This window comes from Hirsutella rhossiliensis, assembly GCF_020360975.1.
Source record: "Hirsutella rhossiliensis strain HR02 chromosome Unknown scaffold00022, whole genome shotgun sequence".
In the NCBI taxonomy this organism is placed as follows: domain Eukaryota; kingdom Fungi; phylum Ascomycota; class Sordariomycetes; order Hypocreales; family Ophiocordycipitaceae; genus Hirsutella; species Hirsutella rhossiliensis.
The window spans coordinates 573,735-587,931 of NW_025408688.1; the positions used below are offsets into that span (position 1 = coordinate 573,735).

A 14,197-nucleotide genomic window follows, 5' to 3' on the forward strand; every position below is an offset into this window, starting at 1 on the left:
TCGACCGAGATGGCCGCGGACGACTCGTACACGGCAGCTGACGAGCGCGCCCGTGCCGCCCGGAGGGCGGGCATCCAGGCGAAGAAGGACGAACAGCCGGCGAACACGGCGCGGAGTTACGCGGCGAAGCAGCGGGAGTGGAAGGCGCGTCCCCCGGCCGGTCCTCCACTTCGATCCCTGTCACGTACGGCCCCCCTAGGCGGCTAACAGACAAATACGTATAGGCCTGGTGCCATACGCCTCGGGCTGCAGCAGACGGCTCGCTCTATAGCTGGCCCGACGGCGAGCTCGTAACGCCGGACAAGCTGGCGGCGTGGCTCAAAGAGGATATCCTGTTACGACGCGTTGTGCCGCCGCAGAAGAAGAAGCCGCGCGCGCGGGGTAAGGTTAGGGCGACGGCAACGGCGAGGCCGTACAGGTACGGCAACAGCGCGAACAGGAGCAGCTCGAGGCCGCGGCCATGGCAGAGGCCGAAAGCCTGGCCGAAGCTTTGAGGTCCCCTGGCCGAGGCCGCTGAGCTGCTCGCTGACGACCGCGAGGGTTACGTGCCACCCACAGGCCTCGCGACGGCTGCAGTAGACCTTACCGAAGGGTCTTTGCTTACGAGGGGCACTATCGACGCCTATATCGCGGCCGTTATCGAGCTATGGAGGCTCCAGGTGGCTCACGGCAACTCGAATACGGAGAATCCCCGGGGCGCCGCCGTACGAGGATTCCTTGAGCAACGGGGCCGGCAGCGGGGAAGCACGACCGAGCCTCCTTTAAAGACCGCGGAGCGACGGGATCCAGGCCGGCTACCTCCCCGATGAATGGCTTCGGATCCAGGATCTCCTTCTCACTGGCGCCGCGTATACGCCGCAAAACCTCCGTACGCGAGTCGACCTCCTCTTCGGCCACTACTACCTCTTACGGGGGGAGAACCGCCGCAAGATGGAGCTTGCAGACCTGTCCCTACTCGACTATCCGCCTTCGGAAGGGCCGACCGCCTGTGGTTGCCTGGTAAGCCTTTTACGGGACGGCAAGCTAAATAAGACGGCGAGGAAGGAGTTTATGGGCGCGCTCCGGCACAAGGACCCTTATTCTGTACGCAAGGGGCCCTAGCACAGCTCTTCTTTGGCGCTGGCACGTCGCCGGCGAACCGCCCCGTCCTTCCGGCGCCGTCAGGACTGGTATCGGATCAAGGTCCTCGTCGGGCGGGACCGCGAGCAGGAGCTCTCGTACCCGACGCAGCTACAAGAGACCTGGCGTATCTTCGGCGCTGCCGGCCTTATCGCGTCGAAGAAGACGCACCTCCCGCGCAGGGTGGGCGCCCAGGACGCGGAGACCCATGGCACGTCGCTCGCCCAGATCTCGCAGGCCGGCCGCTGGAACCAGAGCGTGCTCTGCCAGGCATATCTTACGCACCTACCGCGGCAGTTCATGCGTATCGTCGCCGGCTTCTCGGCCTCCCGGGGACTACTTCGCGCGTGCGGCTCACGAACCCCGTACGTCTTACAAAAGCAGCTGTGGCCGTGGATCGAGGAGTGGGAACCCGCTTTGAGGCGCGGGCGCGCCGGCAATGCTGGGCAGAAGGCGGTCTCGACGACGACGACTTAGCCGCCGACGGCTTCCTTAAGCTTATGCGGCGCCTGCGTATAGTACTTCTGCAGGACCTGGCCGTCCTACAGCTCCGCTACCCGTCGCTACCGTTCTTCGCCTACGCCCCTTTAGCGGGCCCGAGTGGGACGAGTTCGCCGTCGCCGTGCGGTCCACCGCGGTAGGGGCTATGGAGCCGGTAAGCCTGCTCGTACGACGCGCGCTGCCGGAACTAAGCGGCGTCATAGAGAGCACGCGGGAGGCCCTGTTACAGAATAGTCAGCGGCTCGCCATCCGGCTTGAGGCCCGGCTGACGGGATTCAGGGCGGCCTCGATGCCCTCCTCCAAGGCAAGGTCCCTATCACCTTTACCGGTTACTTCGGAGCCGGGTCAGCAGAGGCGCTGGCGCCGGCCCCGGCCCCGGCGCCGTCAACAGTACCTACCTTGAATCTCAATACAGCCTGGCCCCGGCCCCGACCCAGAGCCTCTGGTACCAGGCATGCCTATCGTCACAGCCCTGGCAAGGGTCTTTACGGTGGGGACGTCTGGAAGGAGTGGGAGGAAGGGTTTGCAGGTCAGAAGGCCGTACGGGAGCTGGAAGAGACGTGGGAAGCCGCTGGCGCCCGGGGAACGGGGTCAGAGTGCAGTTCTGTCGCCGGAAGGTGATCTGGGACGAGCTGTTGGCCCGTATGGCGTCCGGCAAATGCAAGGAGGCGGCCGTTGCAGAGCTAGAGCTGTTACGCGCCGGCCGAAGCTTGAACCGACTCGTCGACGAACTCAAACAGCGCCGACGGCGGGGCCAGGATCGGGGCCAGGGCCAGGGCCAGATACGGGTACAGGTAGGGACCCCCGTGCCCGATGACCCAGGTCCAGGCCCGGGACCAGGTCCAACTCGAGGTCAGGGCCGTCGGGGGCGGAGGACCCGGCTGGGAAAGCGGACCGCCCCTCGTCGACGTAAGCCAGCCGCCTCGTAGAGTCTTTACACATATTTATATCCATGTAACTAGACATATTTTTGAGGATCAAAGGGCCGTAGGATCAGTGCATTACTATCTCACAGTTCCTGTGGCCGAGCCTAGCCCCCCATTACCCATTCGCGGCGCTGCAACGCAAATATCTCGACGGGCAGTAGCCTATACGGAGTGCTCCTCGACCAAACGCGCCGCCGGAGTGTAGTAGTCCCCCAGGCCCCGGAATGGCCTGGATTGGGCTGCTGGCCGTGGAGATATTCGCGTGCGCGCCGCCGGGCACTTATCAGATGGTAGATGTGTAATCGCATACGATTTCCCGAAATTACTCCGCAAATCGACCCCACGATAAGTCCTGCTTACAGGCAGTCATTACGTATGCTGCCAAGTATTGCAGCAAATCGGAGAAGAAGACGGAGCCTTACTGCAAGCTCGCAGATCAGGTCTTGCCGCATACAGCACACCACCAGCCCCTGTTGTCCTTCTCCTCTCGCCTTATGAATAAGTTGATTGCCGAGCGAGATTATTCAGCGCAGGAAATTTCCCACTTGCTGCTCAACATCCCTCTGCAGGAAGGCACTCGGATGGTTGTGTACGTCGACTGCCGCCCGTTGGAGCAGCATGCGCGGTCGTACCGCGTCGACGAGGATGTCAGTGAGGCTGTCGGCAGCTACCGGAAATATCTGCAGAGAAATGACCAACATGAGAGTATAACCTATCTCGAGTACCTGCAGTCCTACAATCTCAAGAGGTGGAGGAGACTCGGTGCGAACGCGAAGAAGAGGGTCCTGTCCTACTTCCCTCGGTACAGGTCAGCGGAGGCGTCACCCCAATTTCATGACTTCTGCCGTGTCAAATTGATGATGGCCCATCCGCATCGCTCTCCGGAGGAGCTGCTTGCTGTGGACGGGCAGCGGTTTGAATCATTTGCGGCGGCGTACCAGTGCTGCCGGCAGCGACACCATTTCCATGAGGACGACCATTACGGGGTGGGAGCAAATGAGCTGCAGGCAGAGGACGATGAGTTTGAGCGGGAGGAGCACGAAGAGCCTGTCGTGGAGGAAGATTGGCATGAACTCGCCCGTATGCTGCCAGACCATCCGCTGGAGGAGGACGATATCGACGTGCTGGGCCGGCGAGATGTCGACGTCAATTATGACTGGACTTCCCACGTTGGACGGTATACCGATGACGGCATTCTCCACGGCGACTTCTGGAAGCAACGCAAAGCCGAAAACCCCCTTCACCTTGATGTGGATCATCAGCCGCTGGAGGCTCGCGATTCCCTGAATCCGGAGCAGCGCCTAGTGTACGATACGGTGATGGGCCACTTTCTGACCCAGGCCTGCTCCCAGTTGTTACTCCATGTGGACGGTGGCGGTGGCACGGGCAAATCGTACCTTATCAATCTGCTCTCGGAGCACCTCCAAGCCGCCTCGGGAGGAAGAGGCACGCCCGTTTGGCGTGCCGCGCCCACGGGCGTTGCGGGAAATCAGATATCGGGCACCACCTTGCACTCCCTGCTGCACCTCCCCATCAACAAGGACTTCAAGCCCCTGTCAGCGATCGACAAAGCTCAGCTCCAGAAGAAGCTGAAGAATGTCAAGTACCTGATCGTCGATGAGAAGAGCATGCTGGGTCTGCGACAGCTGTCATGGATTGATGACCGTCTCCGTGAGGCGTTTCCGAATAGGAATGAGGAGTTCTTTGGTGGTCTTAATATCCTCCTGGTTGGCGACTTCTTTCAGCTTCCCCCCGTACTGCAGAAGCCTCTTTATTACGACAAGGAGGTGCAGGGAGTAGAGATCAAGGGCAGGAACGCATATCGGCGCTTCGACAAGACGGTTTTCTTGAAGGTTGCCCAGCGTCAGCGCGGCGACGATCAGGGAGCGTTTCGCTCAGCTCTTGAGGAATTGCGGTTGCTCCAACTATCTATGGAGTCCTGGAAGCTCCTCTCCAGCCGCGTGCAGGCGAAGCTGGACGATCAGGAGGTTGCCAGGTTCGTCAATTCCCTGCGAGTATACGCCACGAAAGACAGGGTGAACGAATATAACCACTACCACCTCGACCGCCTAGGCCGGCCTGTCATTCAGGTCATGGCTAAGAACGTTGGCCCCGATGCTGCTGCTGCTCCTGACGACAAGGCAGGCAACCTTGCGAAGCAGATTCCCGTATACATTGGCGCCCGTCTGATGCTGACGTCCAACCTTTGGCAGCCGGTTGGCCTCTGCAACGGTGCACGTGGTACAGTGTACGATATCGCCTGGGCGCCTGGAGCTGACCCCATGCAAGACCCTCCTTGCGTGATTATGATGGAGTTTGACAAGTACACGGGGCCAGTATTCCTGACCACCTCAGATGGCAGGAAGATTGTCCCAATTCTGCCAGTAAACAGGGACTTCCTCGTCGGATCCACACTCTGCACTCGCACGCAGTTTCCCCTGATCGTATGCTACGCCATTACGGTTCACAAGTCGCAGAGCATCACCGAAGACATGATCGTGACAGATCTGTCCTGCCGTGACTTTCAGACCGGTTTGAGCTACGTGGCCGTCTCGCGTGTGAAGACGCTGCAGGGTCTGATGCTGGATGCGCCGTTTGACCGCAATCATCTGACTTACGCGTCGCCGCCGGAAGGAATTAAGATGAAAATGAGGGATCAGCAACTTCGCAAACGACAGGTTCTCGTCCATAATCCGTACAAGATAGGCCACGGGCCTACGTAACTCTACTTGATGCTACCCGCGACAAGAACGACAGTTTCAGGGCGCGGATAACGTAATGAATGTATGATTGGAGATACTGTACTGATTGTTCGGTGACTGCTTAACTGTTGGCCTGACTCGCAGCCTTTGGCTGATTGTACGCCTTGCACCACAGCTCTAAAGTGCAAGGTGTGACGTAGTATTTTAAACTACTACTACTACTACTACTACTCATCACCCTCCCACCATCATTACACTGCTATAAGCGCAGCACTATCAAAGATGCTAGCATTGCCGGTGCATATTACCAGCCGCTATTGCATAGTAGATATGTATGTAGCTGCTGCCGCGTCTTATCGGCTACCAGTTTCGTGATGGGGTCGTTCATTGCTCGTGGTCGTTCACAGTACTAGGGGGGACTAAAATTCGTCCCGGAGGGGGGTGAGGGACGAATTTTAGTCCCCCCTAGTAACCCAAATTTACTACGCAGCTACAGAAAACTGTGTAAACTGTGGGTGAGCATAACCCCCCCTCCGTTATATAGCTGTCCCCCACGTCTATCAAACGTCCTAAGAAAATAGAATTGCAGGCGCAGCAAACCTATGTTTCAAGCACCGAGTCCAATCGGCGTTCGGTAAATACCGGACTAGCTGCCGCTAGTTTTACGTTCTTGATTCAGCGTGCCTTCGCCAGCGTAATGCGCAGCCGCATCGGCTGGATGATTACTGCTACATGGAGGGGCCGCTTCCCTGCACCGTTGCCAGCGTGACTAACGTAGCAAGGTAGGTCTTTATGCAACGCCCAAACGATAACCCACTTCTCTATCCTCTCGGGATATGCCAAGTTTCAGCCAGCCCAGAACCACATCAACGTGATTAAAACAATGCAACAGCCCTCCGTGATTCGGTCCTCGGCTCCGCCCAACCGGGGTCCTGACTTTCACTTTGTGCGCCGAACCCGCCCCCGATCCACCGAGTGCGGCCTTGCAGCTCAGGGCCGGCGAACGAGGGCGAAATAAAGTGGAGATCGTGGCTTGCCGGCACGATCTGAGTCTTGTGGACTTGTGTCATGAAGCCAGCGTATGTCCCTTGTCCCCAGGATCGATGGACCGGAACCGAAACTGCCAGGACCGGGGCTATCATGTGTGGTCTACTACATTGTTCCGCGGCAAGTTTGCATGGTGTATTTAACCGGATAGCCTCCCCGAGTCCCCGATCGCAGCGTGCAAGGCTAGAATCAAGCAGGTCTCGACAACACTGCCGTTTTCGAACTTTTCCTTTCGCTTATCTTCTACATTCCTTTCTTACCAAGACTCCTTGTTTTCGCGCACGCGCGCTTAGCTGCATCTTCTTTCGTCGCCGCCATGGCCATGCTGCCACTTATCGTGACGGGCGTCATGGCTTCGGTCACTATGGCTGGTACCATTGACACCGTAGCCAGCCCGGACATTCGTGCGGGACCCGGGATCTCAGCCCGGAGGAGCGCATGATGTTCAAGCGTCAGCGGCCGCAGCCCGATGACAATCAGCTAATTGAGCTTGGCGCGGCCATGACCTTTTGCTGTTCGGGCGCCAACTGCCCTTCTGTGAGAACAAACCCCGTCGGGGCTTCTTGCCACATAACTGGCGATGCTGACGTGTTATTTGCAGGACAACGTTGCTCAAAACGCCGTGGACCAGATGAACTCCTTCTATAAGATGTGCAATATCCAATTCAATCTTCAGAACGTCTCCCAAACCCAAGATCAACGCTGCCAGGCGGGCTTGCAAGATAACGCTGCCATGGACAACCTCAAATCCCAGGTTCACACAGGCAACACGAGCACCCTCAACATTGTCTACGTAAATACCAATCAGGGCGCTGGCGTCAAAGGCGTCTGCGTTATTCCACAACCCCAAACCAACATTGCCCAAGCAGTTGGCAGCAAGGATGGCTGCGTTGTTGCCACTGACACGCTACCGAAGCACAACGGAGGCAACGATGCCGATGGCGGCGGAGGAGCCAAGAAGGGGGCGGGCAGGTTATTCGGCCGTCTATTCAGACGTCAAAAAGACAATGGCGGCAGAGGCGGCGGCGGCGGTGGTGACGGTGACGCCAGCGGAGCCGCGACTACTTCTACGCACGAAGCGGGACACTGGTTCGGAGAAGTTCACTTTGGGCAGGGCGGTGGCCAAGGGGGTGGCCAGGGCGGCGGCCCCGTTGGTGGCCCTTTTGGCGGCTCCGCTGGTGGTGGGGGCGTATTTACTAAACGCCAAAATGCGGGAAACATCATGGAGCCCGTCTCGCAGTATGTCTCTTCCTTACCACCTGTTCCAACACCGCCGAGACAACTAACATGGCAAATCTCATAGACCGGGCAAGCAGTACTCTTTAACCAAGAGCAGTGCAACCGAATGCGACAGGTTGCTATGAGCCGAATCAAAGATCAAAAGGTTCCCGTTACGCAGAAGGGTAGCCAAGAAGGCGGCGGCGGCGGCACTGGTGGAGGCGGCATTGGCAATGGCTCTCCGAACAAAGGTCCCAAGAATCCCTCAACTGGTCAAAAGGGTCCATCGGGCGGCAAGGGCCCCAACAGTCCTCAGAAGCCCAGCTCTCCCCAGTCTCCCGACAGCCCCAACGGAAGCAAGGGCCCCAACAGTCCTCAGAACCCGAGCCCTCCCCAGTCTCCCAATGGAGACGGAAGCAACGGAAGCAACGGCAACAACAAAGGCGGAGGGGGAAACACCGGAGGCCTACCTAACACCGGAATTGGTTCCGGCCGTCCTAAACAGGGAAGCGTTCCAGGGCCAAATCTTCAACCTCCCACAGAAACCGGCAATAGGGACCCTTCAGACCCCTCCGGACCTGGCAATGATCCATTCCAGGGCTCCCCATCACCCCCGGTACAAGTCTTTCCTACAAACTCGGGGGGCAACCAAGGCTTCCCCCTCGGTGACCAGGGCCCTGGTAGCCAAGGTCCCCCCGACTCATCATTCTCTCCAGGAGGTCCCCAGGACTCGGGTCGCGGACCACCTCTGGGCCCATCAATTGGAGGCGGTTCATTGCAACCCGGAGGCCAAGAAGCTGGACTCTCCGGCCCGCCTTCAACTTTTGATGGATCTAACAACTCCCTGGACCCGAGTGGCCAAGACGGCTTTACGGGGGCCCTCTCTGCCAGGGCGGAGACTGAGGGAGATATCAACGAGTCTGGTCTCGTACACCTTTCCCGACGTGAGGGTGAGAAGGCTGAGACTTCCGATCCGGCCTTAGTTCACTTATCCCGGCGTCAAGATGGACAGCCGAAGGCTGATAGCTCGGGCTTGGTGCACATTTCTCGTCGCGAAGGAAATCAGGCTGAGACTGATGACGGCGGGCTGGTTCATCTTTCCCGGCGTAAGTAGACGGTAGAGAACATGAAGTAGGAATGGATAACTCTTTACTTATATCTATTCGGTACCATACCCCACCGGGCCCACCCCCCTTTCGGTAACACCCCCCTTTCGGTAGCGCATTTGTAAAAATCTCCTCCAAAAGTCTACCATTTGAACTACCATGCACCTCTCACGAAGAGAGCATGCAAGTGGGCATTGATTGTTTTAATAATAGGTGTGTTTTGTTGTATTCCGTTGTGTCTGTCCCTCTTTCAATGCCCTCTTCTAGGCTCCCTATTTATATCCCTTGGTTCCCTATTGATATCCCCTTTTCAGTTGTATAGGTACAATATCTAGGAGGCTGGGCTCCTTTTGTTGAGACATGGACCAAGACATGTTTAGGCAGCACCTACAAGTGGTGAGTCACTGGATAGTGGCACGGACGTGCCGCTATGTATATATGTATGTTGAGAGCTGTCAGACAGAATAGAATAGAAGCAAGTTCAATCGCAACAGGTTATGCACCCGGTTGCTTTTATTATGCTTCCACTGCACGATTGAACTCGGCATATGAGAACACTTTTTCGTCAAGAATCGACGGTTGACAGCAAAGACCCGGCACTATGGGCAAGAAAGACTACAAAGGAACCATCCTTGATGGAAGAGACTCCTTTGACAGCTGGAAGATGGATCTTGAAGATAACTTGTTGAGTGACGATCTTATGAGCTGCGTCACCGGTATGGCAACAGCGGAATCGTCAGATTTATCAACGCCAGGAGAGAATGCTGCGGACGTTAAAAATGTCTCTCTTGCGAGAATGAAAATACGACAGAGTATTGACCAGATCCACAAGAACTCAGTCAACCATCTCACCGATCCACGAGCAATTTATCAATCCCTCGTTAAGCGATATGCGACATCGAACAAAGCGCGCCTTCGACAGCTGATCCGAACGCTATACGACGTTAGTACGCAGACGAATAAAACTGTGCAGGAGAAGGTTGACGACCTAAAGCGACTTCGAGCTCAGATTAATAGCCAAGACAAGGACATTGTTATTCATGAACAGCTATTGATTTGCTTCTTGCAAATGAGCATGGACGACTCTTTTAACACTACGATCGAGATCTTGAACGCCTCGACAGAGACGTTGACAATGGAAAAGGTGCAGAGCTCTCTGGAAAGCAAAGAGTTGGAACTCGTCGATACTACAATCAAGGGAGAAACCGCACAATTCGCGGGTCGTGGCCGCAGTGCATGGAACAAAGGGAACAACAGGTCCAAAGCACAGGATGGTGGCGATGATAGCAAGGAGGAGTATCTGAAGAAGGCAGGGGGGTGCTGGTCTTGTGGCGGTATGCATTTCAAGCATGATTGTGCAATTTGGCACCAAACCAAAGCAGGGAAGACCTGGCTAGCCTCTGAAAAAGCGAAGGCGAGAGAGGCCATGGATAGCAAAGAAAAGGCAAACGCGGTCAGGATCCTTGAAGACAGTGGTAGTGAATCTGAGAGATCTACCTACTTGCTTCCGAACACAAAAGTAACAGCCCCTCCACAATGGTATCTCGACAGCTGTGCTTCCGTCCATATCACCCCAAGGGAAGACCAATTTATCTCAAAGTTGTCCCCTACAAAGACAAGTGTTGAGATTGCAGACGGCTCCGAGGTTCGTTCAAGAGGGAAAGGGGATGTGAGGATCTTTACGTCTCACAGAAAGGAAGAGCAAGGTCGACAATAGTACGTGGGTGCACTACATCCCGGAGGCGACGAGCAGCCTGCTATCAGTCGGTGAACTGGAAGACAGGGGAGCATGTATTGTCGTGGACTCTCCGGGAAGACAGTTACGGTGACAAGAAATCAGGAGGAGGTGCTGTTTGGCCACAGACATAAAAAGGTGGCGCTTGAGCCAGACAAGAGGGCACCGAGCCCATACAATCCAAGAAAAGGATGGCGATAACGGGGTAGCGCTGAAGTCAATCCTGAAGATGCCGGAAAGACTACTACATGCTAGGCTGGGACACCCTGGAAAGCATATGGAGGGCAAATTGAACGCCGTAATGGATGATCTCGGAGACAACTCATTCTGCCCGTCATTCTGCTCAAGCTGCACTGAGGCCAAAATGACAAGAAAGGTCTCAAGGGAGCCAATGTCTGCGGTGACAGAAAAGCTAGAGAGAGTCCATATAGATCTTTGGGGGCCAGTTGAGCTATCACTTCAAGGAATGAAGTACATGCTGACAATCACCGATCAGGCTACCGGGCGAGTTTGGGTTTATTTCTCTAGAGACAAAACGAGAATTACCGACAAGATCAAAGCCTGGGTAGTTGTTGCAGAGGCAGAGTGTCGCGAGTACGGAAAAGGCGAAAAGGTCAAGGCGATGCGCTTTGATCGCGGGAAGGAGTTTCTAAACGAGGCAATGAAGGTATTTTGCACGGGGAGAGCTATTCGGACCGAACCAACAGTGGGCTACCACCCGGAGGGGAATAGTATCTCTGAGAGGAGCATGAGAACCATATCAGAGAGGGGGTCTGCTATGCGCCACGAAATGGACCTCCCGGCAGCATACTGGGAGTTTTCGAACGCAACAGCGGCCTATCTGAGAAATAGGGGAGTTGTCATGAGTAAGCTCATCGTCAGAGTCAGGCGTGCGGCGTACGGCACGCTGATACGCTCGTGGCATCGCTGTGCCAGGCTCGTACGAATCGCCATTGGCTTGAAGGTATTCCAACCCCCGTTTGGTCACATCAGCAGCGCTGCCGGCGGTGTTGACGGTAGCAGCAGCAGCTTTCCCTCCAGCCTTGCCCCCAGCTTCGGGGCTCGAGCCCTAACGACGCTCCACTCGATTCACTACCCGTACGCGGTAAAGGCCGGCCAAAGGGCTCATCCAACCTCGAGAAAGGTGCCTGCAGCACAAGGCGTAAACCCTCTGCACATGAGATCGTTGAGAGGATCGAGCGTGCCGAGGCTATAAGGCCACCGCTGTCAACAGCGCCGGCGGCACTCACAAGCACGAAAAAACACGAGGCTGACAGGGGGCAGCAGCACCACTGTTAACGCCGCCGATGTGACGAGGCAGGCGTTGGAATACATTTACGCTAATGGCGACTCATACGAGCCAGGCACAGAGATGCCACGGGCATATCAGCGGCACCGCACGCCTGACTCTGACAATGAGCTTGCCGGCGCAGGCGAGACGCAGGGCACAATTCACTGTTATCAGGCCACGCAGCAGGCTACGCAGTGGAATACGCAGCGGATTACGATGCCTTCAACCCATCGCGGTCACAAAGAAGAGGATACAGAGGATGAAGATGACCCCCTAGCCGATTTTGATATGATGGACGAGGAGATGGAGGAAGAGGAGTGTTTAAGGGAGGAAATACTCTCTCTACAGCCTGTGTGGCTGCCTAATGCAGTCTCCCAATAGTCTTCTGCAGCCTCAGAACTCTCTGCAGGCTGCCTTTTTGTCTAGCCCGTCGGGGCCCTTAGCTGTATACCCCTTATGGTCACGTCACCCCGAGCTCAAGATCTCAGACGTGCTTCGCGACAGATCTCGGGGGTGGCTGCGCCCCCCCACTTTTTCCCAGGACACCGTCCTGAGTCAGGACGGTATCGGATCCGTTGAAATGGTGGTTAGAGTCAGCGCAGCGGCGACGGTTCCCTAACTTATCTTTGATGGCCATTGACCTTCTATCGATTGCGCCTATGTCTACTGAGACAGAGCGGCTCTTCTCCAAAGCCAAACTTTCGGTAACCGACCAGCGAGGATCTATGAACATTGAAACTTTAAATCTCTTGGAATGCCTACGATCCTGGGACCGGAGCGCTCTGATACTCCCATCCGAGGTAAGATTTCTGTTTCGTCAGATGAAGATTGTCTAATTATGGATTCCAGTGTCGCTATATCGATCCGGAAGCCACCGGTACCGGGTCTGAGCCTCTGATTCAGGAAAGGGCGAGGAAAGCTGCACGTAAGGCAGGCAATTCGGTGAGGGCGCTGGAAAACTTGAAGGCAACCTTGCAGGTGCGACGGGTGCAATGCCAAATGTCAGACTATATGTTCACACTAATAGTGTAGACCACAGTTTGCACTGTAGTTCAGTTTGGCCGTGACGAACAGACTAATAGCTCAGTTTGAACATCTCAGGCACACTGGTAGTGTAGTGCGGCCAAGTCACACGCACTGAATGAGCAGTTTGAGGGGTCCAAACGCACTGGCCACACTATTAGGAGCACTGGTCCTGACGGCCGGGCTGACTGTCTCAGCCGGCGCATCAGAAAGCAGGCCTGACGTCCTCGCTGACTGTCTCAGCAGGAGCATCAGCAAGCAGGGAACCTCTAGAGGTCCTACGAGCGGTTTCGCAACATCAACAGTGCCAGGTCCCGTCCTCGAAGGCACCAGGCAGCTGGGATATTTTGCAGCGCAACCAGAAGATCGAGAGAAAGCCGCCGAAGGTCTGCAACAGTCAGAAGGGTCTGCAGACATGACCATACCTGTGTTTGCCAAGCTGGCCAAGAGCTAAGAACGCTAAGGCTGGCTATCCTATATGCCCGAGCAGGAGCAGCTACCGTCTCGTCTTTACCGCCGGCCGCGCGGCGCTCTACGTTCACAAACGACACGACATCGGGTCGTGGACCAGCGATGGAGGCGTCGACTGGTGCAGCGTCACCTCCATCAAGCCTAACACTACGATATTCTCTGTCTACTCCCCGATCTATGTCAGGGAGCCTAATAGGAGCCCGCTGCCCGCCTTCGCATCGAGCACGCCGTGCCATAGAGCCGCCTTCGTCGGAGACTTCAATATCCACCATCCCGCTCTGGGACATCCATAACCGGACGTCGGACAATTGTGACGACATACTAGAGTTGGCAAGCCGATGGAACCTCGCACTCGCTACCTACGCCCGAGGGCGAAATCACTCGCCTTGGTGGACCGGGCACGCGTGACAGCACGATAGACCTCGCCTGGGTCTCGTGGGACCTCAGCGACATACCTCAACAGAGCTGCACCTGCTACGACCCTTTGTGCCGGCATACAACAGCAATGGATTCAAGTCCAAAACTGACCGCGGCAACAAGTCGTCGCGGGAGCATTTTCTGCTCGTGGAATATGCTGAAGTGCTGGAAACGTGATGTTGAGGGGTTTGTGGAGTTTCGTGCGAAGGACGAAGCAGCGGCATATCGCTCATCGTAGAATGTTCTCGCAGCACCCGGCACCGCGGAGCGGGGCCGGTGCCGGTGCCGGGGCATGATCCATTGGACCCGGTACAACCGGGTCCACCAAGCCGGGCACAGCCTGTGACACCAAGAAGCTGATGGGATGCCAAACAAATGCCAGATACGGCGGTCGCCGCGCGAATAACGAGGAGGAGGATCCCGGGCGTCATGCTGGGAACGCGGTGCCGTCGAATAGCAAGTCCACGGCATCTCGAAACTGGCGCAGGAAGGATGACTAGTGGCTCTGCAAATTGTCTGCAACTCTGCCTATATCTTTCATCCTGGGGCTTGTCTTTATGTCTGTCTTGGCATCTTTGACTACGCCAAGCAGTATATGGCGAGCATCTTTGACGAAATCCTCTGCCGACAAGCCGGGCAAA

At 56.3% G+C, this 14,197-nt stretch overlaps 3 protein-coding genes across 3 annotated transcripts; all 3 read left to right on the top strand.

Annotated features, from left to right (window-relative positions):
* Positions 1-9: 9 nt before the first annotated feature.
* Positions 10-5,269, top strand: HRG_11761 (PIF1-like helicase domain-containing protein; the record flags this gene model as incomplete). Its single annotated transcript, XM_044870231.1, has 15 exons — positions 10-184; positions 256-381; positions 559-704; positions 790-999; positions 1,165-1,484; positions 1,711-1,774; positions 1,900-1,964; positions 2,073-2,141; positions 2,216-2,408; positions 2,461-2,529; positions 2,909-3,193; positions 3,278-4,582; positions 4,637-4,687; positions 4,760-4,787; positions 4,836-5,269. 15 exons carry the CDS (start codon positions 10-12, stop codon positions 5,267-5,269), a joined length of 3,540 nt encoding a protein of 1,179 aa, XP_044714726.1.
* Positions 5,270-6,733: 1,464 nt separating this feature from the next.
* Positions 6,734-7,659, top strand: HRG_11762 (metallo-peptidase family m12 domain-containing protein; the record flags this gene model as incomplete). Its single annotated transcript, XM_044870232.1, has 4 exons — positions 6,734-6,832; positions 6,897-7,267; positions 7,346-7,534; positions 7,599-7,659. 4 exons carry the CDS (start codon positions 6,734-6,736, stop codon positions 7,657-7,659), a joined length of 720 nt encoding a protein of 239 aa, XP_044714727.1.
* Positions 7,660-9,220: 1,561 nt separating this feature from the next.
* On the top strand, positions 9,221-13,432 carry HRG_11763 (gag-polypeptide of LTR copia-type domain-containing protein; the record flags this gene model as incomplete). The annotated part of the gene is made up of 6 exons (XM_044870233.1): positions 9,221-9,953; positions 10,864-11,539; positions 11,639-11,962; positions 12,027-12,208; positions 12,915-13,054; positions 13,124-13,432. The coding sequence occupies 6 exons, from the start codon at positions 9,221-9,223 to the stop codon at positions 13,430-13,432; spliced, it is 2,364 nt and encodes a 787-aa protein (XP_044714728.1).
* Positions 13,433-14,197: the final 765 nt, after the last annotated feature.